Source organism: Misgurnus anguillicaudatus, chromosome 19 (assembly GCF_027580225.2).
Source record: "Misgurnus anguillicaudatus chromosome 19, ASM2758022v2, whole genome shotgun sequence".
NCBI lineage: Eukaryota > Metazoa > Chordata > Actinopteri > Cypriniformes > Cobitidae > Misgurnus > Misgurnus anguillicaudatus.
In genome coordinates, this window is record NC_073355.2 from 43,176,861 (window position 1) to 43,202,712 (window position 25,852).

The window sequence follows — 25,852 nt, forward strand, 5'->3', positions numbered from 1 at the left end:
CCAAAATGGCACGTCTTAAATAGCTAAATAAATTTCTTCTTTGATTTGCATTGTTCACTTGTTTATAAATAAATATCTTTAAAAACACAATTTTATATTTTTCCCAGGGGGGTTAGTTTAATGCGCAAATAACATTAAAATTAACAAAACATGCTGATTCATACATCAAATAGACATGCAGTGCTTCTGTATGGAGAAAATTTGATAAAATAAAATAAACATTTGTAAACATAAAAATAAAATAAACACTGAGTTAAATTACTCAGTTTAGTCAGTGACAAACATCAGTGGGAGCCAATGAAATTTTAAGTCCCACCTTCAGCATATAAACCAACAGCAGCAGCTCTTCTCAGCAGGCACCGCTAAAGATAAAATATTTGCACTAAACGCTGCACACTGGTAACAGAGACACAACACCAGTCAGGATCATTATAGGCCTGCCTGCTGTTTATGTGATTTATACAGTAAACAAAACATGAGTATCTTACAACAGTGGCTCTCAAACTGGGGTCCGGGGCCCCCAGGGGGGCCGCAAGATGGTGCCAGGGGGGCCCCAGTTTTATGACATTTTATAAAATACATTCATTTATCATGAATTCTGTGTAATTAAACCTAACCAACAGCACTACTTTGTATAACTTAATATGTTTGGTTTAATTAAAATGTTAAATTTTAGAACAGTTTTTGTTATCGATTTTCTTTGGGGGGGGGGGGGGCGCGAAGGAATGCACCGTACACAAGGGGTGCCACACATAGAAAAAGTTTGAGAACCACTGTCTTACAACACACTGTTTTAGATGGATTCATTTATTACCTTTATTTATTCAGTACCATAATATATTAATCCAAAAAAAGGACACTTCGTAATTTAAGTAGTTTGGTTTGTAAATTTGACTGCATTATTTTTCCATTCTGAATGTTCACTTCAACTGGTTAATAACAGATGCATAAAACTCTTGGAAAAATTGGAAAAGCTATTCAATTGCTAGTCACTAAAAACGGTACTTATTATGTAAACATTTCTTATCTTTTGTTATTGTATTACTTGCATGATGATTTAAGCTTTTTTCTCATCCACTTTCTCATAATTGACTTGATGTAATATTTATATAAATAAATGCCAACAAGGAGGCCGCGGCACCCAGCCGGTCTCGATGTGAGACCTTCTCTTGGGTCAGTTTTCTCGGGCACTTGCGACCTGGGACAAACTTCGACTTCTGGACAGATTGACAGACTAACGCAAAAAGGAACAACTCCTACGGACACCTCCAAGGACTCCGTCACGTGACCACAAACTCTTCCATATGCGCACACACATCTGGAAGTGCACACGCGCCTCACAAATGCCAACGCAAGTTTTGTGCTAAGTTATTGCCCCTTATTAATTAAGGCGATTCTCAGAGTTTCTGATGGTTTGTGCGGAAGTCTATAATGATATTGCCCTTCTTTTACTCTCTTATTTTCCTCTCTTTTCTCTCTCTCTCTCTCTGTTTTATGTTCTTGTCTGTTTATATGTGTAGTTAGTATCGTATGTTTTTTTGTGTAACGTACTGTAGTATAATAAACCGGTTTTGCATTTCACAATTGAATTGTTTCTGTGTTCAATGCTCATGAAATCAATGTCACTTAATCTGCCTTAAGATCTTAAAGCTACATGCTAACAATACTGCATAGCAATAAAATTGTAATTTTCTAAAGGCCACAGAATTAACTTCTCAATGTACAATTATGAGTATATTCGCTGGACGAATGCATTAATTAATTGTTATTATTTTTCTGCTTAATCAATTAAAATCGTATTAATTTGTACAATTGATTACAGTTAATTGTACTTATTATTTCCCTTTGAGTTAAATAGATTAGGAGATGTTTGCTGTATGTAACAAAAAATAATTTATGGTCTAAAACGTGTTTATTCGCTTAGAGCACCTTTAAATACAATAAATATTTTTACATTTATTATTTATTTAAATGCAATACGTTAAGGAATTAATAATTATTAAAATTGATGAAGCATCTCACATCAGATGTTCATAATAACGACAAAAAGAAAATGACACTAAGCCAGTGGTATTATTATAATATACAATAAATTAAATGTTCCTTAGTCTTTTTTAATCTTGTTCTTAGGATATTTATTAACATTACAAGCTTACATACTACACATTGTTATGCATTTTAAACCTTTGTAGACCAATATGTTAACAAAGCACAAACCAACAGCTGACCATAATAATCTTCCCATATTAGTGGATGTTATTTGTAAAAAACATCATAGATACAACTGCATAAAAATACTACAAATCTTTGTAATGTATTTCTTGACTATTGACTAAATCTAAACTGGGATCTAGGAATGTTTATTCATTACTAAGTATAAGGAACAATGACGTGTGTTGGTTGGTTCAAATAAAATCGTATTTTGGTGATTTATATTTTTATATTGGTTAAAAAATATTGGGTCTAGTGTCAAGCAAGCAACTAAAGAACAATTTAACCCTCAATTGGTCCTTTGGGTCTAAATGACCCCAATCGACATTTCATTAGTTAAAAAAGTGATTCCCTTCATCTTAGAGATATACAATTTTGTGACTTTTCTTAAATAACCTATCTATACATAAACACACACAAAAATGGGCTTGATTTGGTTGTTCTGAAGGTATGTAAAAAATTATTAATCTGTTAATATGACCCCAATTGAAATTGAAATATTTTGTAAAAACAGACATTTCAAAATGCATCAAAAACTACAAAAATATACTATTTGAAATAATATTTATTTTTAATGTCCTTTCTAATGTTTATATATACAGTGACGTGAGCAGTTGGTCATATCAAATGAAATGAATGGCTTTCTATGGCCCTCTGCTGGTCAAACCTATTTCTTTCATAAACAGTAATTCCTTTAGGTTTATCTCTAACTAGCAAAATGTTTAACTTATTTCTCAGTTTAAACATTCAATAACAGCAATGAATTGTGCATCATCACATAAGCAGGCATAAATCAAACTAAGCTTGGGTTAAATCCACTGATCTACTGGCCTTCCATCAACGTGATGCCCAAGACCACCAGCTGCCCCCGTCTAATCTACTAATCTACTAATCTGTCTATATATATATATATATATATATATATATATATATATATATATATATATATATACACTCTTATGAAAAATGGTTCTTCAAAGGTTCTGAAACGATGGTAAAGGTTCTATATAGAACTATAGCTTACTGAAGAACCCTTTTTTGCTGAAATGGTTCTTTGTCTTGGCAAAAGGGTTCTTTTTTCCCTCCTTTTTTGATTTTAAAATTAGTCAGTTATTTTCAAGCTGCCTCTTGATTATTTTCACCTGTAAAAGCCCTGAATCATCAGTCCTGCTGAACCGCCTGCAGACTAACAACACAAACAGGTCAGAGAGGAAAATAAAAATCATTTAATGTTTAAAAAAAATTCTGAAAATTGAAGTTTTGTGTGTTCTTATTGTAATTTATTTATTTTATAACAGGTAAGCTTTATACTGAAAGCTTCATTCCCTTTAAAGCAGGTAAGCTTCATATTGTTTTAAATGATAGGAGACTCTGCTTTAACAATGACTTAGGATAATGATTGGTTAAAGTGTTAAAAAGCTAATACATGTATATTGTACTTTAAGTTTATTAAACTAATTATGAAAAGAATATGGTACAGCATGTGTTTAGTTTTTTTATTGATATTTCAGAGTTTTTATATTTGAGGTAATCTTGCTGGGAGTGAAGGCAGTGCGTATGATCGCTTGATATGAGACACACATACTGTATTTAAAGGTGATGTGTGCATGTTACTTTCAATCCTGGCGTTAAAATAATAGTTATTTACTGTTAAAAACATTTTGAAAATTGAAGTTTTGTGTGTTCTTATTGTACTTTATATCGTTTATAACAGGTCAACTTTATACGTAAAATTCATTCCATTTATAACAGGTAAGCTTCATATTGTTTTAAATGATATATTTAGGGGACTCTACTTTAACAATGACTTAGGATAATGATTTGTTAAAGTGTTATAAAGCATAAACATGTGTACATTAAGTTTATTAAACTAATTATCAGAAGTATGTGGTACAACATGTGTTTAGTTTTTTTATTGATATTTCAGAGTTTTCATATGTGAGGTAATCATCTTGCTGGGAGTGAAGGCAGTGTGTTCTGTCCAATAGTGACCCAGCCCTGGGTTAAAAGCAACCCAGCATTTTTTAGAGTGTACGAGAGACACATTCTATTTTTAAAGGTGATGTATGCATGTTACTTTCAATCCTGGCATTAAAATAATAATATTTACTGTTTAAACATTTAGTAAATTGAGGTTTTGTGTGTTTTTGATGTACTTTATTTCTTTTATAACAGGTCAACATACTGTAAGCTTCATTCCCTTTAAAGCAGGTAATCTTCATATTGTTTTAAATGATATATTTAGAGGACTCTGCTTTAACAATGACTTAGGATAATGATTTGTTATAGTGTTTGTTATCAAGCATATACATGCATATTTTACATTAAGTTTATTAAACTAATTATGAAAAGAATGTGGTACAACATGTGTTTAGTTTTTTTTTTATTGATATTTCAGAGTTTTCATATGTGAGGTAATCTTACTGGGAGTGAAGGCAGTGCATATGACCACTTGATATGAAAGACACATCCTGTTTTTAAAGGTGATGTATGCATGTTACTTTCAATGCTGGCATTAAAATAATAGTTATTTACTGTTTAAACATTTTGGAGATTGTGTGTGTGATCTTGTGGCACATTTACTTGTGATAACAGAATTATTTTTGTCTATCTGTTGTAGGTGGATCATGAGTGAAGCTCTGCAGGTCTGCCATTAGCTTGATAACAGTGGTTTATGTGAATTGAGTGAATTCAATTTATAAATAAATCTTTCACCAAGCATTCACCTATTTACGGACAAAACAGTTATCTTGAGCAGAGTCATATTAAAACTGTCAAATCATGTTTTACATACAGTATGTAAGCAAACTCCAGGCTAATATTAACTTCTTTTGTCTCCATGTCTTATCCTTTCTCCCATCTCCAACAGATCCAAATCTTGTTCAGCCTGATGCTCAACCTTGTATGATGATGACCACAGCCAGGTGATGGAGATCTGTGTTATTCACAGCCTGCATCTCAAGATCAACATGACAACAGTAGACCATTTCTTATCTTACTCTTATCTGACTAAATGTTCAGCATCATTGCAACAAAACAAAGAACATTAGATGGAGTATTGGATGATCCCGTAAAGAAAATAATATGGACTTTTTTGGTGAGATTCTACAAAGATTGACACAATCCTATTGACTTTTATTTTTACAGTTAATAATGCATTATAAACATCCCATTCATTTGTGTTCTATGTCATCGATCTGTTTGTGCTAAAATGTATACATCTGAATGTAATGTCAATAATATGTTAATATTCAGGATTTATTATCATTTGCATGTTTTGATGTTGCATATCATGATTTTATTGATTTCATGTAATTGTTGTCTATTTAAAATAATTTTAATTGCCAAATTTTATTGTTACTTTATTTAATATTGAAGCTGTTATTTAACATCCATATCTTATTTGAGTAGTGATTTGTTATATTTGCATAATAATTCATATATTTATTCTGATTGTGATTTTAATGCACATATTTATTATTGTATGACACCTCATGTAATGAAAAAATGAAAATAAAAGTATGTTCTGATGTCTTGCTGTTCTGTTTTTAAACTGATAAACCTTACAAAGTGCTATAAATAAGAAAAAACAAATAAAAAATAATCCTTCTGACTGCTGATAAATGAAAGGGTTCTTTATAGCACCACTGAGGTTCTATTTAGCACTTTTTCAAGGCAAGGTTCTATATAGAACCATCTAAAAAAGGGTTCTATATAGTACCAGAAAGGGTGCTGCTATTGTTACAAGCTGAAGAACCCTTATTTGGTACTACACTGTAAAAAAAAAATTCCGTAAAAAAACGGAAAAAGTACTGGCAGCTCATTACACAGACTTTTTACCGTAAATAAATAATAGATTTTTTTATTTAATAAACAGTCTTTCCACAGTAAAAAAAACCAAACACTTTCTGTTTTTTAACGTTGTATCTGTAGTAATAAGTATAGAAAAAACTGTGTTTTAATGCCATTTATACTGTAAAAAAACCTAAATATTTTCTGTGTTTTAATGGTATTCCTACGGTAAAAAAGTGGACATTTTCTGTATTTTAATGGTATGCCTACAGTAGAAAAAGTGGACATTTTCTGTGTTTTAATGGTATTCCTACAGTAGAAAAAGTAAAAATTTTATGTGTTTTAATGGTATTCCTACAGTAGAAAAAGTGGACATTTTATGTGTTTTAATGGAATTCCTACAGTAGAAAAAGTGGACATTTTATGTGTTTTAATGGTATTCCTACAGTAGAAAAAGTGGACATTTTCTGTGTTTTAATGGTAATCCAACAGTAGAAAAAGTGAACATTTTATGTGTTTTATGGGTATTTCTACAGTAGAAAAAGTGAGCTTTTTCTGTATTTTAATAGTATGCCTACAGTAGAAAAAGTGAACATTTTCTCTGTTTTAATGGTATTCCTACAGTAGAAAAACTGAACATTATCTGTGTTTTATTGGTATGCCTACAGTAGAAAAAGTGGACAATTTATGTGTTTTAAAAATCAAAAAATATTCTTAATTTATGGTTTACCTACAATAAAATAAAACCCTTTTTCTATATATCTATAATATACACAAACATATAGAGAAGCAGTAAAAAAGTGTTAGTAAACTGTATACTTACAGTGATTATTAAAAACAAGATTGTAATAAAAACAGATTTTTTAATGAAGAAAAATGTTGTAGTTCTTTGGAATTACAAATGATAAACAATACATTCTTAAATAGTAAAACTTGGCAATTACATAGTAAATACTATATGTCCTAAAACAAGACATCTTGACCAAACAACTTCATTTTGAATTGCATTAAAATTTAACTTTTAAAAGTTAAGATATTCAAGTTTGAGTTAATAACAATTGAGCAAATCATAAATCATTTTTATGAAACAAAATTAACCGCAAGAAAACTGTCAGCGTCAGTAACAGACAACTTTAAGATGCCATAGAATTCCAGTCCTAAACTAAAAAGGCCTCCAAATAAAAAGTAAACAACAACAAGGGTGGCCTAAATATAAAAAACAAACAGTGATGGTTCAAGCATGACAGACAAAACAGGACAAAAATTTGAAAGAGATTTCATTAGACTTGGAGCAAAAACCTTCTTTGCAATAACCCAACACAACAACATGAATAGTGAACATGTATAAGGATAATTCTGATGTTAAATCCACATTTCATCTTCTTCCTCCGATACTTCTGGCTTTAAAACAAAAACAAAATATCACTACAAACTAATACGAATACAACCTAGCACTTAACTTACAACTGCGGTGATTACCTGCATGTCAATAGCCCTTACATTTTAATAGTCCTTAGAAACAATAAAAAACATTTATTTCCTTTGTAATTATTCTCAAATTCCAAGTATGTTGCTGCAGCACTGCCAGTTACAATGCCATAGACAAGTGGTTCTCAATTCCAGTCCTCGAACCCTCCTCCCAGAACATTTTAGAGGTCTCCATATATAAAAACGTCTGATTCAGTTTATCAGCTCGTTAGTGTGTTAATTAAGGAGCCTGATAAGTGAAATCAGGTGTTTCATATCAGGAGACATCTAAAACATTCTGGGAGGGGGGGGCCGAGGACAGGAATTGGGAACCACTTTTTTTGTGTGTGTTAATTTTGCCACACTTTTCTCTGTTTCAGCATATGGAATGATTTTTGGTGACAAATCTTATTTGTCAAATATTTTGAAAAAATGCTTTGTTATTTTTCAAAAACTCAAATTTTTTGGACAAAAAAGAATTTTTCCTAACTCAATGTACAAGCCAGAAATTAAAGGCGCTCTAGGCGAATCTGTGTGACGTCACTTCTTGTTGACGATTGAAGTGTTCAAAACTGCTCCCCTCCCTTTCTTGCTTTCTGAACGAGTCATGAACGCGCCCAACCCCCACTCCCAAATCCTTCTTGTCGTTTATTGGCTGGAACACTTTGTTATGTTTCGTGGTGGTAGGTTTGACCACTTTGTTTTTGTTGCAGTTTTACAGTGTGTTCAGGGGACAGGCAGCTAGCAGATAGTGAGGAGATGTTTACTATTTGAAACTATGGCCTAAAACGTGTGAATTCGCTTAGAGTGCCTTAAAGCTTTTTGCACAGGCCTACTAAGGGGTTAATGGTGCCACATGGTGATCAAGAGTAAATATGACAATTTTTACAGGGTTCCTGCAGGTTTCACCAAGTCAAATTTAAGACTTTTTAAGACCTTTTTAAGACCATTATGAGTGAAATTTAAGACCAAAGCGGCACAATGATCTCAGAAATTCTCAAAACATTATATTTTTATTTTATCTTTGTTTATTTATTTATTTTTTTGACAAATAAAATCCACTAATATGGGAAGATCAGTATGGTCAGCTGCTGATATGTGGCTTGTTAACATGTTTTACACTTTCTCCACCCATACGTTATGTGCATAAATATGCACTATACCGCCATCACATTTATTCCCCTCTCTAATTACACAATAATGAAATGAAAAGGAAATTTACTATTAAAAGGCTGTTCATGGTTTGTTGTGTGTTGCAAACAAGGCCGTTTCTAAATCCGAAGGCTGTAGCCTCCAGAGGTCGCATTTGTAGGCTGCATATGAAAACCGTGTAACACTAAAGTTGACTCATTGTTGATGGCGCGGGACTTGACAGCCTGACTGTTTAAGTTGATTTTTAATAAAGCAGTGTTGATTTTTTCGCTTCTGGGTCCCCTGTTTCAGAACCTTGCAAATGCTCTGGTAAGCCACGGGGGCTAGTTGGTTAAATTAACACAAAAGATTTTTCTCGCCAAACCTACAGTACACAGTCGGATCACAACATCTGAAATATAGCTTATGGCATGAATTGCGTGGATTATAATAGCCTACATTTGTATTCTCTTTAAAAAATAATGATTAAAAACTGGATTGAAGAGACATTCAGTGACACGCAAAGTGCAGAACTTTTCTTTTTAGAGGCCCACCCATCAAATACATTCTTCCTCCGTCACTGAGGCATTTTAATTTACCATTTTTTTTCGGACAACCTTTTCGGGAATAAATGTAGGTAAGAAATTTAAGACTTGGGTTAATTAAATTTAAGACCTAGGGTGAAAATCTGGCCATTTTTAAGACTTTTTATGGCCTTAAACTTAACTTTCTAAATTTCAGACTTTTTAAGACCCCGCGGGAACCCTGTTTTACCTCTTAGCAAAAAGAAAAACCACCAACAGTCCAGAATGCATGAATTGTGTCATAGCTTTGCAATCAAAAAAATTCATTATAATGGAAGTCATCTGGGCAGAAAAGCCATGAACAACTAATTAGGGTGGGAAAAAATCTGATGCTGCACAAAAACTAAAAATGCTTCAAAGCCATTGTTTTTACTAATCTTTGACAAGCCCAAGACTGTGAAAAAGGTAAAAAATCCCGTCCACAATCGATGATTTTTGTTTTTTTACTCATCAAAACGATGACATCATTTATGAACTTGCCAATTGAAGAGTTAAAATCATGTAGTATTTGTAAACATTTTGTATTTTTGATCAGTACTGAGGTTGATTAACATATTATCAATTTTACAGCCGTTTAATTGAGTGGGTTTTTTCCATGAACAACCCGAAAGGGTTGTGAATTTGAACATCCCACAAGGGTTAATAATACCAGACTTTACCAAATAGCCTAAAGTGTAGGTACTTTCGACAACAATACTTGGTGGTATTGTAGAACAATTTAGGTGGTGAGAGAAACAATATCATGAAAAAAGTTTGCTTAATTACCTTTAAATCTTCCAAGGATTCTGGAAGTCATTAAGGTCTGAAAGAAATTTAAGGAGTTTAGGTGGAATGCTGTACTGTTTGGATCCCTTTTTTTCCGCTTTGGACCCACGTTCAGGATTTATACCGAGCAGGCTCCTGTTGGAAACATAACAAAATGTCTCACATTACTTGGCCTGGAAAAATTAAGTGAACTTTAATTTCATCAAAACATACCTTTGGATAAACTCCAGAGTAAGTGCTGCTCCCTTGGGGTACATAATGTTTAGCACATAAAAGAGGCTAAACATGTAGCTGACCGCAATCAAAGGACAGCTGATGTTGTGGTTTACTGTAATTTCATCTACCGATATGCTGTAACTTCCATCATCTGCAATGAAACAAACATGCAAAACTTGTTTAGGAGTAGACATGCATATCCTTACATACAACTATGATATATGCTCTTCCTTACCTAGTACTAGAATGCATGGGGTGCTTGGTAGATCTGATAAAGCATCCTGTGAAAGATTAAGACAGATTAAGGCAAAGGGTATAATGTAAATGTAGCAATTGCTAAATGTTGTGCATATAAAGATTTTAAAAGTAAGACCATATTCAGCTCCATTGATTGTTAATTAACTTTTCAAAATGTACTATCCTTTCATGTTGCTAGTGGATAAAAACATCCAATAAATTAAACGGCTGTAAAAAATTATCAGATAAATATTATTATTATTATTATTTGCATAAATCTGTTAATCAACCTCAGTACTGATCAAAACTCTCAAATCTTTACAAATACTCCATTATTTTAACTCTTTCATTGCCATGTTTATAAGGGATGTCACTGATTTGGGGAAAACACAAACAAAATTACTGATTTTCAACGTGAACGTATTAAGTGATTGTGGACTGGATTTTTACCTTTTTCACAGTCTTGGGCATTTCAAAGATTAGTGAAAACATTGGCTTTAGTACATTTTTAGTATTTCTGCAGCATCAGATATTCATTTTTCTTCCTCATTTATTGTTTGAGGATGTTTTTGCCCCATTGACTTCCATTATAACGATTTTTGATTGCAGAGCCATGACACCTTATTATCATGCATTCCTGATTGTTGGTGAGTTTTCCTTTTGCAAAGGGGTAAAATTTGTCATTTTTACTGTTGATCACCATGTGGCACCATTAACCCTTTGATAGGCCTGTGCAAATCAGAGCTTAATTAAAGGTGCAAAAGAGGATGTTTGTTTTATACATTTTTGCAATATTACTTGAAACAGTCTTTACTAAATGATTAAAGAATATTTATTAGGTGCACTGAAAGTAATAAAATTAATATACGTCATCTGTGCACAAGATAGGGCCTTAAAAACATCAGCCAATTGCTCATGCGGTCATTGCATCAGCGATTGGCCCTCTGGCTTGTCAATCACTGCCATTACGTTCCTTGTGAGATACGTGCGCGCTCCAGTAACTTTACACAGGCGACGCATGAGCATAGCGCATGAAACTCCGTCTTAAGTTTCGGTTTGTTTTCATTGTCGATCCTGCTTTCCTCCTCGAATTTGCACAATGGAAGAGAATAAACCTGAAGGAGGACGCAAAAGAAAGACTTTTTTTAAGCCACTGGGAATAGGAGAAAATTGTCAGAAGAACGTATTGTAACCACAGTCGTTATTGGAAAAACATTTCAACACTGGAGAGCAATGAAGGAACAGAGAGGTGTCAAGACAGAAGCGCAGTTCACAAAAAAATATTCTCGACAGGTAACAGTGATTATTCTTACTTTGTGGAATAATTATTGTTGTACTGTTATTCAGGTATATTGACGTTGTTCTTGTACTGTAGTTGTAAGGCAGTGACCAGTCTGCTACTTCTTCTGCTTCTTCTTATTCCTCTTCACTCCACGCGGAGCATAGGGCTTCTACGGTCTGCCTCCAGACAATACGGTCTAGGCTCTTCCTCTTGGCTTCTTTGCAGGTGATGTTGATTTTCTGGAGTTCGTCTCTGGTGGTTCTTCGCCATGAGTCTTTTGGCCTTCCTCTGCGTCTCGCACCTTGGGGGTTCCAATCAAGTGCATGTCTTGTAATGTTTGACTCTGGTTTTCTCAATGTATGTCCAATGCATTTCCATTTTCTTCTTTTGATGCCAGTCTGCTACATGCTAGTTGAAATGGGAGTAGCGTCGACTGATCAAACGTTTTAATGTCCTATGTGTTTATTATTATATCATTTCACAAAATGAATCCACTGACGCGACACAGCTCGTGTTCAAATATTCATGCACGAGTTTTGGAAGGCGTTCCCTAGAAATGAGCTGTGAAGGAGGGAGGCTGTTCTTACGCATGCGCTCATTTAAAGGCGGAGTCCATGATGTTTGAAAGCCAATGTTGATATTTGAAATCACCTGAACAAACACGCCCCTAACCCAATAGAATCTGGACCTTCTGTTAATAGACCCGCCCCACACATACGCAACCCGGCATGTGATTTGATTTGATTGGCTATAAGTGTGTTTTGGTAGTCGGCCCGTCTCCTTTTCCAAACCTTTTTTTCAAACATCGTGGAGTCCGCCTTTAAATAACTCAGTAACCGTTTTTGGATTCTCAGTCGGTGAAAAACATCCTCTTCTGCGCCTTTAAATGTCATTATAATGCAATTTAATGGGGCAAAAACAACCTCAAACCATATAAGGGGGGGGGGGGGGGTGGATAAAATCTGATGCTGCACAAAAACTAAAAATGCATCAATGCCAATAAAAAAATCCAGTCCACCATCACTTTTTATATTGAAAATCAATAATTTTGTGTTGTCCCCCAAATCAGTGACATCACTTAAAAGAGTTTAAGAGTTAAAATCACCGATTTTTTGTAAAGATTTAGTAGTTTTGATCAGTACTAACGTTGATTAACAGATTCATTAAAAAATAATAATAATAATATGATAAATTTTACAGCCATTTAATTTAGTGGATGTTTTCAAAAATGTGCCCACGTATATATATATATATATATATATATATATATAAAACTGCGAAAGGATGCGATACGAGAAATATTGTGTTTTTTTAACCATAAACCTGGTAAACACATTGTACTATACCAAATATACAAAATAACTTGGTTTTTAGCAATTAAATATGTGCTCTTTAAGACACCCACACCCACAGTGAATGAAAACATCCCCAACAACAACAAAGGGTTAAGACTAAACAAATAAGATATTATGCTGAGCACTTACATCTTTGTTTAGAAGCAGAACCTTTGGCTCCTCTACGAGGTACTCCATTAGGCCCTGGAGGAGTTTTAATGGGTCTGTAGTCACTTGGATTCCCTTGTTTGTAAGAAACTCAGTGATGGCCTTGCCTTTCTCCTCAAGTTGGTTCAGCAATTTAGTCTGGACAGGAAACCCTACCAGTTTCTCTGTGTGATCTAGTAAATAGGTGGCTTCGAAGAGGTAAGGCCATTGTTCCATGACTTTAATTACATTGCCTTCATTATTTAAAGTGATACGCTGGGCATAGTATGTATCAGACATTAATCTTTTTATGTCACTCTCAGGTAGATGTTTTCCTTTAAATGCTTCTTGCAGCATTTTCTTTTTCTCTTCATGGTTGCAACAGTCATTCGGTGACTCTGGTTCCCACTGACTACAACCATAACGGTCAGATAATCTGGATTTCCTCTTTGGCCCCTCTACAGTGGATGTGCACAAAGCATACTGTCGTCTAACATTTTCAACTCTGTTCTCCATTTGCATAACAAGGGATGCAAAACCTTGACCCACAACATTTGTACCACATTTATCCATGAAGGAATCAGGATGTTTCTCAACTAGTTCTTGTGCAATTTGCTTCAACTTGCTTCTTCCTGGTCTGGTATCAATAGCCATCAAGTCCTCAATGATGATCCTGATCATATGTCTTCTGTCTCTTGGAAGCGGTCTTCTCTTCTCTTTTAGTGCATTCATTAATTTAACAGGGAACTTTTGCCATGGGACTTGAAACTTCTGTGGAGTAACAGTTGGTGTTACGGTTGGTGTTACGGTTGGTGTCACAGCTGGTGTCACATGCTCAGTAAAACTAGAGATGTTAGGAGCATATGACTCAACCACAGTGCTCTGAGATGCTAAGTGGAAAAATACAATAAAAATACAATTAAAAAGAGTAAATATTGAAAGGTTAACATTGATTGCATGACAGCAAACAAAAGTGTATGTGTACATGGTATTTATCACGTTGTGGGGACAAATTCTCCCCAGTATTTTTGTGACCTTGTGGGGATATTTTGAGGTCCCCATGAGGAAACAAGCTTATAAATCAAACAGAATGATGTTTATTGAAAATCTAAGGTAGCCGAAAGGTTTCTGTGATGGTTGGGTTTAGGGTTTGGGGAAGTGAATAGAATATACAGTTTGTACAATATAAAAACCATTACGTCTATGGAATGTCCCCACAAAACATGGAAACCAGAATATGTGTGTGTGTGTGTGTGTGTGTGTGTGTGTGTGTGTGTGTGTGTGTGTGTGTGTGTGTGTGTGTGTGTGTGTGCGAGAGAGAGAGAGAGAGAGAGAGAGAGAGAGAGAGAGAGAGAGAGAGAGACAGACAGAGAAAGTGTCTGTGTGTGTGAAAGAGAGTGAGTGTGTGTGAGAGGCAGAAAAAGTTAAGTAAAACTTAAGTTATAGTTGTGGGTAAGGTCTACGTCAGGGCTAATTAACTGGTTAACCGCGGGCCAAATGCGGCCCTCCAATCATCTTAATCCATCCCGCCGGTCATCTTTATCTGACTTAAAAAAGCGTGGTTACTTTTACTTTTCCATTATACATGACAAACGACGGCCGATAAACCAGAAGCAGATTTGGAAAGAGGCTGCGTGGGGTGCCAACCAAGTTTATGAAGTATTTTTTGAAAATGCGTGTTTTTAACATCACCGGAAGTGATGTATTTCAGTGTGTTCTAATCAAAAACACTGTGTGCAAGGTGAAGGTTATTAATACTTTTTTTGTTTAACTTTATCAGTAACACTTAAATCCTTTGAAAATGATTCATTACTGATAAGTAAATTATTAAGTATAAATATATTCGTAGATTACTTGTGCTGCATTGAGCCTCTCTCCCATGTTTAAACGGATTTACAATTAAACTGACGTTTCATTGGTGAACTCCCACCGAATGTAGTGTACAATGGAAAGGTGGTTTAGTCTATATATCTTCAAAATATTAAAAAAGAAAACATGAAGTGCAAGTTTAGACTAGTTTAGACTATAGGCTTTATGTTGTAAATATTTAAAAGTTTATGAAGTGTTATTTGAAAATGCATGTTTTTAATATATGACCTATAACAAAAACTGACAAAAACAACATAAGTTATAACATGTATAATAATTTATAAATAATAGGTAAAAATAAACAAATATATAAAAGGTAAAAATAGGAGTAAAAGTTTGGCCCGCATCATATTTACTTTTTTAAATCTGGCCCTAGTAGAAGAGTGTTGAAGACCCTTGGTCTACACCATAGCTACATCGTAGGTTATCCGTAGCCTGTGTGTAGATCTGCATAGCCTGAGGTTCACCTCGCCAAAATTTCAACACCACAAGCACTGTAATTGATCCACTATAACCCCTCACATCAGGTAACAAAATCTGCATTATAGGTATTTCTGTTTGCGATGGTCAGAACAAAGATGGGCCAAGTTGATGAGAGACTTAACTGAAACTGTACCAAAAGTCGCTGGCTATTTAACTCCATCACTGCCGGTCTTCTAAAAACATACACAAGAAGCTGCTTCTTCTTTGTTTCTGGTTTTCTTCATCTTTGGCGGTTGAGCTATGTTTACACGCGTGGATACTGCCTACCAGCGGTCTGCATGTGTGTTTGCATGTCGACGCAGATATGAAATTGTATATATGAAAACCGACGCGCAGCCTACGACATTGCGGCCATGTTGTAGGATGTACACATAGCTATAACGAGCCCTTAAGAGAGAGAGAAATAGTGTGTGGGAGAAAATCAGAAAGTGTGTGTTAGAGTGACAAAAAAAGAGTATGTTTGCGAGACATTGCATACCTGGGGAGAATGCACTTATCAACCGTCTGGACTGTATTGGTAGCAAAATCCCATCCAAGTCCGCTGCTGTTAGATAGGAGCAGTCTTCAATGTTTGTAACCCCCAGGTCCATCAACTTTGTGATCAGGATTTCCAGTTGCTCTTCCGTTATTGAAGGCAGTGTGCTTCTAATCTTCCCCCTTACATGCTCCATGGTGGACTGTGCTTAAGGGCAACCAGCAGTCTGCCGCCTTTAAGGTAGTGTCTAAGTGGGACGTAGTCAAGAAGCTCATGAAGGCTTTTGCACAGAAAAGTACCTCTATCACCATCTACTTCATAAACACCAAGATCTGGATCAAGACATGCTCTTTTCTGTCTCAGAACAAGAAGCACCATATTTGGTTCTTTGACTACAATGCATGCAATCAGTCCAAGAATTAGTTCTCCAACATCACAGCTCAAGATGACAAGCATGTCATTTGCATAACATGTGCCTCGTACAGTAATTTTGTCCGTCACAACGGCATTTGATGCTGAGACATCAAATGCTTCCAATGTACCCTTCAACTGACTATCATACAACTCTGGGTAAAACCTTGTAGAGTCAGACATGAAAACCTCAGGAGAGAACATATTGCCCCTACTTTGGTGTGCCTGCAGCAATTGATGCCTTTCTGAAAGTGATTTTGTGATGTTTTTGAAGTTTTTACTTGCTCTAATACACCTCTTAAAGTAGCTGTTCTTGCTTTCGAAACGCATTGTCCATGTGCGAATTAATGGCCCAAACTGCAATGTGAGATCTGCATAATGCAAAAGGTAATGATGTTTTGGTCTAAGATTAGTCATTGGAAAGAGAAAATGCCTTGTTTCTATGTACTCCTCAATGAGGATTTTCATATAGGCAACCTGTGATTCTGACACCGTGGGAGCACACACAAGCTCAACCACCTGCCTAAGTAGCAGTATGAGTTGCCATACATCATCCTTAGGATTTCTTACTCTGTCATGTAGCAAGACTGGTAGAAATCGAAGTAGCCACCAGTTTTGGGCAGCATGCCCTCCAAGTTTTGTCCCATTAACAGGCAGAATATTAGCTTTGTTCTGACTCTCGCCAGGAAAAGAAATAATTCTGCTGTTAAGGATGTCATAGCTGAACCACTTCCTTCTTTTAACAAGAAACTGCAAGTACATTGCCAAATCATAGTCAACTATGCCCTCAAATAAATCATGGGCAAGGCAAGGTGGAAGTCCTGGTGCACACACATGAAAATATTTGAGTTTGTTTAAAACACTGTTGGACTTCACACCATTGTGCATCCGAATATCTGGGTCTTTTTGTAACTCCAGCAACGACTCACTGTAACTTGCTGGAGTTCTTACAGAGGCTGTAGAAAGAGGATTCCTTTGAAAATCCTCTTTTCTTATGTGACAGAACCTGCAAAAATATTCTGCACAACTAAAGTTTTCAACAAATCCCCCAAGATAGTGGGATCCAAGATTGTCTCCAATAACACAAGCAATGCTTCCTTTGAAGGTTTTCCCTTCAACACAAATGCCTGTTGACTCCAGGTCACACAGGTCTGCCATCAGATTTTCAAAAACTCTTTCAGGTCCAAATAGCTTACAATCTTTCTCCAAACAAAGAAGTACAAGCTGTATTGAGTCAACAGTGGAGCGGTTGTGTGCATAAACATTACCTAAAGTGTAATACACAGCAAGAATTTTGTGTTTTTGCCTGGCGGACCCCAGAGGGTTAGCAACTTCAAAACTGTCTTGAAACAGCATAATCTGAAGGGCTTGTGGATCAGACGCAAACAATTCATTGGATTTAAGGACACATCCATGTCTAATATCACCAAGCATGCTCTTGTCTGCATTAATAGGATTTAGAATTTGCTGATGTACATTTTTGTGTTGTAAGAAAGCTTTTAAGCTTTCTAAAATGGGAACATAATGAAACTGTCTCATCATGCCCTTGTCATCACGGCCTAAAGTTATTTGTACTGGTTCCACCAAACCAAACTCTTTCTTGTAGTAATGAAGTCTCTTGTGGTGTGTGGTTAAGGTACCACCTATTGCATTTAGTGTGCTCTGCATAGGGCTTTGCTCATATACACGGTTCCCTAGATTTTGTAAAGCTTCAACAGGCACACCATATTCCTGGAGACTTCTTGAAAACAAGCTCATAGTAAACTCATGCTGCATGTCCTGTAGTACTCTCATTTCACTCACTATTGTGGTGATAGTAGATGCAGGGACAAGATGCTTTGCTTGCAAACCAAGAAAAAAAAGGGCCATGTTTTCAGTGTATTTATCCTGGGCTGGCCCTGGGTCAGGGTGTGCTTCTTGCTGCACTGTTTGGTCACTATCTGTGTCTGACACATTAACAGACTGAGCAGGTACAGGATCTGAACAGGTCTCAACAATGTGATTTTGAGCAATATCCAGTACATCACACTGCTTGTGATATCGTGATAAATGAGATGTAAAGGAGGATGTAACTTTAAAAGTCTTTGTACATCCATTGTAAGGACATGTCACTTCAAGACCCTCTTGCAAATGATGCTTAAGGTGAGCTACAAGACCTTTAACGCTTTCACACTCTTTTCCACAAAACTGCCAAGAACACTTTAACTGCACAGATATCTTACGAACATAAGAATCACTCTTCCTACCCTCTTTGTGAATTCTGGACAAGTGCACATTAAAAGAATTGTAAGAGAAAAATCTTCTACCACAGTTTGGAAAACCACAAGGAAAAATTGCCCGGCTAATGTTTCTATGGCTCCTGCAATGCTTTACATAATCCGAAACTGAGGTACTCGTGAACTCACAAATACCACAATGAAATGTCATAGTGGAAGCAAGCAAGCACTAAACAGAGCAAGATTTAACAGAAAGCAAGATGGATGGCTTCTGTGTGTGTCATCTGGGCATCCAAAAGTTGGTGCTGGTATATTTCTGAAAATAACCGTAAAAGACAGCACAGTACACTATTTTACACGTTATAAAATATGCTATATGGAGCATATTTTCTTATTTCCTGACATTTGCTAATTTTAGTGGAAAAGTGTAAGTAATGATCCACACCAAAGATTAAAATATGTAAGGAATAATAGACGACAGGCCGTAGAATTATAAGAACTTATACCACGGGTCTGTTGAATGCTGCATTCTGATTGGCTGAGAAATGTTCTATGGGTGTTGATTATTTTTCTGTAAACCGCACACCTAACTTGTCAGAGCAATGTTTGTGGTAACCGTGGTATAAGAGGAATAATTGACTCCGGTCCTTTGAATTATTTGAAAATAATGCACACCCGCGGCCGTGCCGCATTGCACCTTGGGTGTGCATTATTTTCTTATAATTCAATGGCCCGTCGTCAATTATTCCTTACATAATTCAAAGGACCAGAGGCAATTATTCTGCTTATACCACGGCTACCAAAAACACCGCTCTGGTGCCTATTTTTAAGAGTTAGGTGTGCGGCTCACAGAAAAGTAATCAACACCCACGGAACACTTCTCAGCCAATCAGATTAAAGCATTCAACAGACCCGTGGTACAAGTAAGGAATAATTGACGACGGGCCATTGAATTATAAGAAAATAATGCACACACACCGCGGGTGTGCATTGTTTTTAAATAATTCCAGGGACCGAAGTCAATTATTCCTCTTATACCACGGTAACCACAAACATTGCTCTGGTGCCTATTTTTAAGACATTTGACAAGTTAGGTGTGCGGTTATCAGAAATTAATGCATACCCACGGAATATTTCTCAGCCAATCAGAATACAGCACTCAACAGACCCGTGGTATAAGTTAGGAATAATTGATGATGGGCCATTGAATTATAAGAAAATAATGCACACCCAAGGTGGTAAGGCGGCACGACGTGAAGCGGAGTGCTGTGAAACCGCGGGTGGGCATTATTTTCAAATAATTTAAAGGACTGGAGTCAATTATCCTCTTATACCACGGTTCCCACAAACAATGCTCTGGTGCCTATTTTTAAGACATTTGAAAAGTTAGGCGTGCGGTTATCGAGAAACAATGCATACCCATGGAACATTTCTCAACCAATCAGAATACAGCATCCAACATGCGCATGGCATAAATGTAGATATTCACTGTTGACCCATACACAGGCTAGGGGAGACAATGCAGTATATGTCGAACGTCACGTGACCATACCGGAAAACTGGGTTGATCGCTTCCGGTTGCCAGTTTGTGCTATTGTAGCGAGTTAATGTTATTCGTAGCATTATTATATGTGTTATGTTCTGAATGTATGTCAGAAAAAATACCTAGATCGAGAAATATATAAAGTATAATAAAGTTAGTACATTTTCTTTTACTTAGGTTTAAGATGTTAACGAGCATATTCACTGGACACATGGTTATTCTCGTGTTTGGTAGCTCCTGAAGTCTTCATGTATGAAAACAGGACCATGTCCGCATAGAGCATACAGAACTGGAAGCAATCTACTATGTTTAACAGGAATACGGAAGTAAGTTCCACATATTGAACTGCAATGGAATTTAGTGTTTTACTGAATTAAACAATTAATACAACACATTATGATCCATTGAATAAGCATATTCATTATAATGAATTAATTAATAATAATTTGTTACATTTATATAGCGCTTTTTCTCAGTGCTCAAAGCGCTTTACATATGAATGGGGGAATCTCCTCAACCACCTCCAATGTGCCGTATCCACCTGGATGTTGCGACGGCAGCCATATTGCGCCAGAACGCACACCACACACCAGCTTTAGGTTTTCATATTTAAAATTACAGTAAATTTAAATATTACTATGACAACCGATATTATAGAATCTGGTCCTTCATTCTGATTGGTTGAAACGTGTTGTAAGCCATGATAAAATACCCCGTCGTGCCTAACAACGCCCCTTAGATGTTATAAAATGCACTGGTAACCCACTGCTTCTTACTGTAGGGCTTATTGCTTTAATGAACATAGCTTTGCCGTTACGAAAATTAACCATTGTTTGACTCAAGTTGTCTAGTTTGTATTCAAGCACAGCTGTCATCTGACAATACATATTAAATTACAATCTTTTTGTTTTACTTATTTTTGTCCACTACAAACTAATGTGTAATATATCTGTTACACTGACAGAGACCATAATAGAGTTACTGATGCAATCAGGTGTTAGTGCACCTGTCCCTCATACACACGCATACGTTTTCATGTCTTTTATTAGGTTGGTTCGAGTTTATGCACCACCACAAGAACCAACAGGTGGATGACATCAAAGCACAGCGAGAGCAATTCCAGAAATCATACAGAGAAGTCTGATTTCGTGATGCTCTCGCGGTATTGTGATGTCAATCTCCTGTCGATTCTTGTGGTTCCGCATGAACTCGAAAAAGTCTACTACGTCATATGTCACATGATAACGTCAATGGCGGATGCTGTCCATACTTAACGCGAACGTAGGTACTGTCTTAGAGCACGTTAAGTAGGTGCCCAGTGAAATTCAGTACATACACATTAAGTATGCGATCTCGGATTCAGCCACGGTTACTGTAGTAAAACCATGGTAACCACAATTTAAAAAATCATAGTTAAATCTTGGCTAGTGTTGTAAAAACATGATTTTGCCGATAGTAATCAATACACAAAAAACATGATTACTACACTTTTACCACATTAAAACCATGGTTAATGGTAAGAGAAGTTCAGTGGATAATAATGTGTGTTATTAATTGTTCAATTCACTAAAACACTAAATTCCATTGGAGTTAAATTGTCTCGTGTATGCTGTGTATGAATCAACAGGGAATGTCTACATATATTTTAATATTTGGTGTGAACCATTACACTGTTTATCTTATATCGTGAACTTTTTTTATAGTCTATGGTCAATCTAAAACTTGGTCTGCTAAGCATGATCTGATGATGCAAACTCACTGTACTGGACGCACCATGAACAACAGTGACGTATGGCTTGAAGCCATAAATCTGCCTTGCTCCAGGTCTGCAGCCTCCCCCTACTCTATTTGGCAATCACAATAGTTTATCATAGACATGTCACTCTAAATATCATCTATTTCTCACCTCATGAGAATGAAAAAAATTGACTGGTTTTATTGTCTATAGACCTTTTGCGTGTAGGCAAACAGAGATTATGTTTTTTGTGTGGGCAGTTTTTTGTGAGCCCAACTGGTGGCAAAAAGTGACAGCTCTGCAGTAGCGGTGTGCAGTGTTAGTTTGATTGGTATGGATTCGGTGTTCTGTCGAAGTCTGTTCCCCCTATGTTTCTCGTTTAGTTTAAATGTCTTGGCTACTGAGATGGGTGCATGTATGTAATGTATGTGTTGTTCTTTATTGGTAAATCAATTATTTTTACAGTATAAATAGCTAAAGTACATATAACAGCAATACTATTGTGTATTATATATAATACCATTATTAAATATTTCATACTTTTTCTGTCTTATAATATTTCCTCCTTATATTTATAGCTTATGTGTTTATGTGTTTGTTCTATTATGTTTACATACAAATTAATATGCATAGGCCTGTCTATATATTAACAACACTTTACATTGTGTGTGTGTGTGTGTGTGTGTGTGTGTGTTTGTGTGTGTGTGTGTGTGTGTGTGTGTGTGTGTGTGTGTGTGTGTGTGTGTGTGTGTGTGTGTGTGTGTGTGTGTGTGTGTGTGTGCTATATTTATATGTTGAGTAAGTATGTAAGCATAATAATTTTAGAACAAACAGTATGGACAGAAAGGAAGAAAACATAGGCTATAAGATATAAGTTTAAAAGAAATAATAGAAAAAAATTTTATAAATGGTCTTATAGAATACGTGATATTGTTGCTTTTTCAGCATAACCCATTTAAATCTTTAATCTTTCTAAATAAATAATAAATGTCATGAAAATGCACAACATGACATTTTTCTAGTGAGTTGTCTTGCTCCTTCCACTGTTTTTCTGCCACCACATTGCGCATTGCACTGACACAGTGACGTCTACTCGCAAAAGGTCTATGGACCGCTAGGAGGCAGTGTCCACGGGCATGTTGCTGGCAGTATCATCGCAAGCGCCAAAGAATACGCGGATGGTTGTGTCTTATGTATATAAAGGCTAGATGGCTCGTCCGCGCTGCTGGCCAATTGAGTGCAACGTCCGCATTTTGGCGGCCATCTTACGACAGGGCGCTCGCTCACTCGTAGCATTGAGTTTTAATGATGCAGGTACTTTTAAATGACCATAACTTGCTTAATTTTTTACCGATTTTCAAACGGTTTGGTTTGTTATAAACGTCAAAGATGTACCTATGACACTGCATACCTATACTAAAAATAAATAATAAATTCATGAAACATGTTAAAGCATCCCGAATTATAGCCACGTTAATAACGTTTGTAAAAACCCAAACCGTTTGAAAATCAGTAGAAAATTGAGCAAGTTATGGTCCTTTAAAAGTACCTGCACCATTAAACTCAATGCTACGAGTGAGCGAGCGCCCTGTCGTAAGATGGCCGCCAGGTGATGCCGTTACGGACTCCGCCTTTATATACATATCTATGGGTTGTGTCCCGTCTGGTTCTGGCTAGAGGAGATACAACTACGGCCAAATCTCGCGAGATGTTTGGGTTAGGATTGGGGTAGGATATGAAAACAGCTGTTCTAGATAGATAGGATACAGCTACTGTCTGCATCCCGTAAAATGTTGGGTTGGGGTAGGTCGCGACTGTGATGAAAACAGCCCTCTTTCACAGAATTTTGGCCGTAGCTGTATCACTTCTAGTCACAACCGGTTGGGTACGCATTCGGATAAGCAATTACCATTAGCGGCAAATAGAGTTTGCTGCAGCTTAAATGGTTAAAAATAGAATAAGTCATTTATTATGAAAATGCATTCGGAAATGGGAGTTTTTTGCCCTGAGGGAGGTGTTCAAACAGACAATCACAGCACTTGCAGCGCCTCATCGCTCAAACATCAATATTACACACATATCATATATAATATGAAGTTTGAACTGCACGACTCTCCGTAAGCAGCTCGTAACGTTATGTGACAGTATCTGACGAAACAGTTCATGTGTCAATCTGCCTTCTCTACCCATACAAATTCACCAATAAGCCAATAATTTTTTTGATCATTATTTCGAACACAGTTTCAAACTCATGATACTGCAGCAACTAACATTACCCGTCTAATAAGCAGAATAACCGTAACTACACCATAATATAAACGAAAGTATACAATATCACTTCCGTTCAACACTAATCCATGATAATTGCATAGTACAAAGAACATATTAATTTTATTTTCCATCAAATAATTAAGTTACCTGTTAACGTCACACAGCGGAGCAGAAGTTCACAGCAATGTCTGTCACACACACAGTGCAGCGAGGGAGTGGACGTTACTTCCCGCCGATGTCAGAAACAGGCGCGGAGCTATGGGCGGGCCTGGGCGGGCCTGGGCCCGCCCAGATTGACAGCTGGCCCGCCCAATCAGAAATGTAAAAAATACTACTCTGTATAGTTAGACATGTATACTACTTTATGTGGTGTAATTTATCTATTGCATGTTATGTTAAAAACAGTAAAATTATAAGTAAGCCTGATAACTATTTAAAAACTATTAAAGCAGTTGAATGTTGCGTTATAATGAAATATTCCTAGCTTTCAGCCATGATCACTTTGAGAACTTTTTTGCAAGCAAGTAGAAAACGTATTTTGAATAACAACACGTTATAAATAAGTGCTGCGCGCTTTCCTCTCAATAACATAAACACACAACAAATATGACAGCGGGGTAAAAAATAGAAAGAAAACATCTGATCATAGTGATGTTGTTTGATATAGCGATATAGCAGCACTATAAGTCACGCCACGTTTATTGCTACACTTTATACAATATAGCCTATTGCTTTTAAGCAACAAATAGCCTATCATAACAACCTATAAGCCTACTGTATAATTGAGACATTCATTTAAGAAATGCATTAAAGCAGAAAGACGTAGGCTGCGGAAATATAGTGGGTTCACTTCAATCCACACCACAGACGTTCTTGGTTTGCTTCTTATTTATTAAATCGAGGCAATTGTTTGATCAAACATTGATTAATATTAAGATACAATTTATATAAAACGAAATTCACTTTAAAGAAAGTCTTTCTACAAAACAAACCTCGCAAAATCGCTTGCCCGACGTCCATTACGGGCTATGGCAAATTCCTGTCGGGCTAAAAAAAATGATGCGCCTTGGCCGTCGGGCGGAGGAAAAAATATTGTAATGTGTTTGCATTCTCTCAGATTTAGTTAGGTGATTATGTTGTATGTAATTCGGCGTCATCTTGTTAGCCATTACTATCCTCACTAACAAGTGAAACTGTCAGGAAATTAAGTGAAGGCATTAAATCCAATATTCCTTTCGTTCACGTCTGATATGCGCGCTCCTCGGCTCCGCTCTTCACGAGTAGGCTTGCTCTTGTGCTCATCAAAAAGTATATTAAATGTTTATTTATTTGTCATTTCGTTTAACCCCAGAGTCTAACATTATTCTAGCAATTCCCTTTTTCTTTCTTTATTTAGTAAGTTAACTTAAATATGTGAGAACGAAAATATATTTTTAGTGATTTGCATGATTTGCATGAAGAGAATATGATGTTAGAAGCTTCATTTTAAGCATTTAGTAGCCGTATTTATTTAAACACTTTAATAGGTTATTTAAAAAAGTATAAGGTTTTTTTGGGTTCATTTATATTTCCTGCCACTGTGTGCATGTTCTTTTTTGTAGGCTATGAGAGCCCAATATTTTTTTTACCAAAAAGGCTTAATAAATGTCACGTTGCATTACAATTTAAAGTATCAATAATGTC

General features: G+C 36.0%; 1 protein-coding gene and 1 long non-coding RNA gene across 3 annotated transcripts; one reads left to right on the forward strand and one right to left on the reverse strand.

Annotated features, from left to right (window-relative positions):
- The first annotated feature begins 3,204 nt into the window (after positions 1–3,204).
- LOC129450746 (uncharacterized) lies at positions 3,205–5,975 on the forward strand. 2 transcript variants are annotated; one of them, XR_012359405.1, is made up of 8 exons: positions 3,205–3,413; positions 3,510–3,548; positions 3,723–3,807; positions 3,926–3,963; positions 4,139–4,270; positions 4,387–4,422; positions 4,610–4,694; positions 4,832–5,975. It is a non-coding gene; the product is annotated as an uncharacterized lncRNA (long non-coding RNA). The 2 variants fall into 2 exon arrangements; XR_012359404.1 differs by lacking the exon at positions 3,205–3,413 and having other exon boundaries at positions 3,442–3,548.
- A 905-nt stretch (positions 5,976–6,880) lies between these two features.
- Positions 6,881–24,411, reverse strand: LOC141351163 (uncharacterized). Its single transcript, XM_073857707.1, has 7 exons — positions 24,317–24,411; positions 15,997–16,240; positions 13,170–14,056; positions 10,402–10,447; positions 10,164–10,317; positions 9,951–10,085; positions 6,881–7,404 (listed from the first exon to the last, which is right to left on the reverse strand). Exons 2-6 carry the CDS (start codon positions 16,187–16,189, stop codon positions 9,953–9,955), a joined length of 1,413 nt encoding a protein of 470 aa, XP_073713808.1. The 5' UTR covers positions 16,190–16,240; positions 24,317–24,411; the 3' UTR covers positions 6,881–7,404; positions 9,951–9,952.
- Positions 24,412–25,852: the final 1,441 nt, after the last annotated feature.

What these genes read in the sequence shown, in the direction of transcription:
- LOC141351163 (XM_073857707.1), bottom strand. Translation starts at nt 16,189, where the DNA reads ATGGAGCATGTAAGGGGGAAGATTAGAAGCACACTGCCTTCAATAACG. An exon ending in TTCTGCTTCTAAACAAAGAT is followed by an intron (nt 10,448 to 13,169) that starts GTAAGTGCTCAG and finishes AATCTTTCACAG; the next exon opens with GATGCTTTATCAGATCTACC. An exon ending in ACTCTGGAGTTTATCCAAAG is followed by an intron (nt 10,086 to 10,163) that starts GTATGTTTTGAT and finishes TGTTTCCAACAG; the next exon opens with GAGCCTGCTCGGTATAAATC.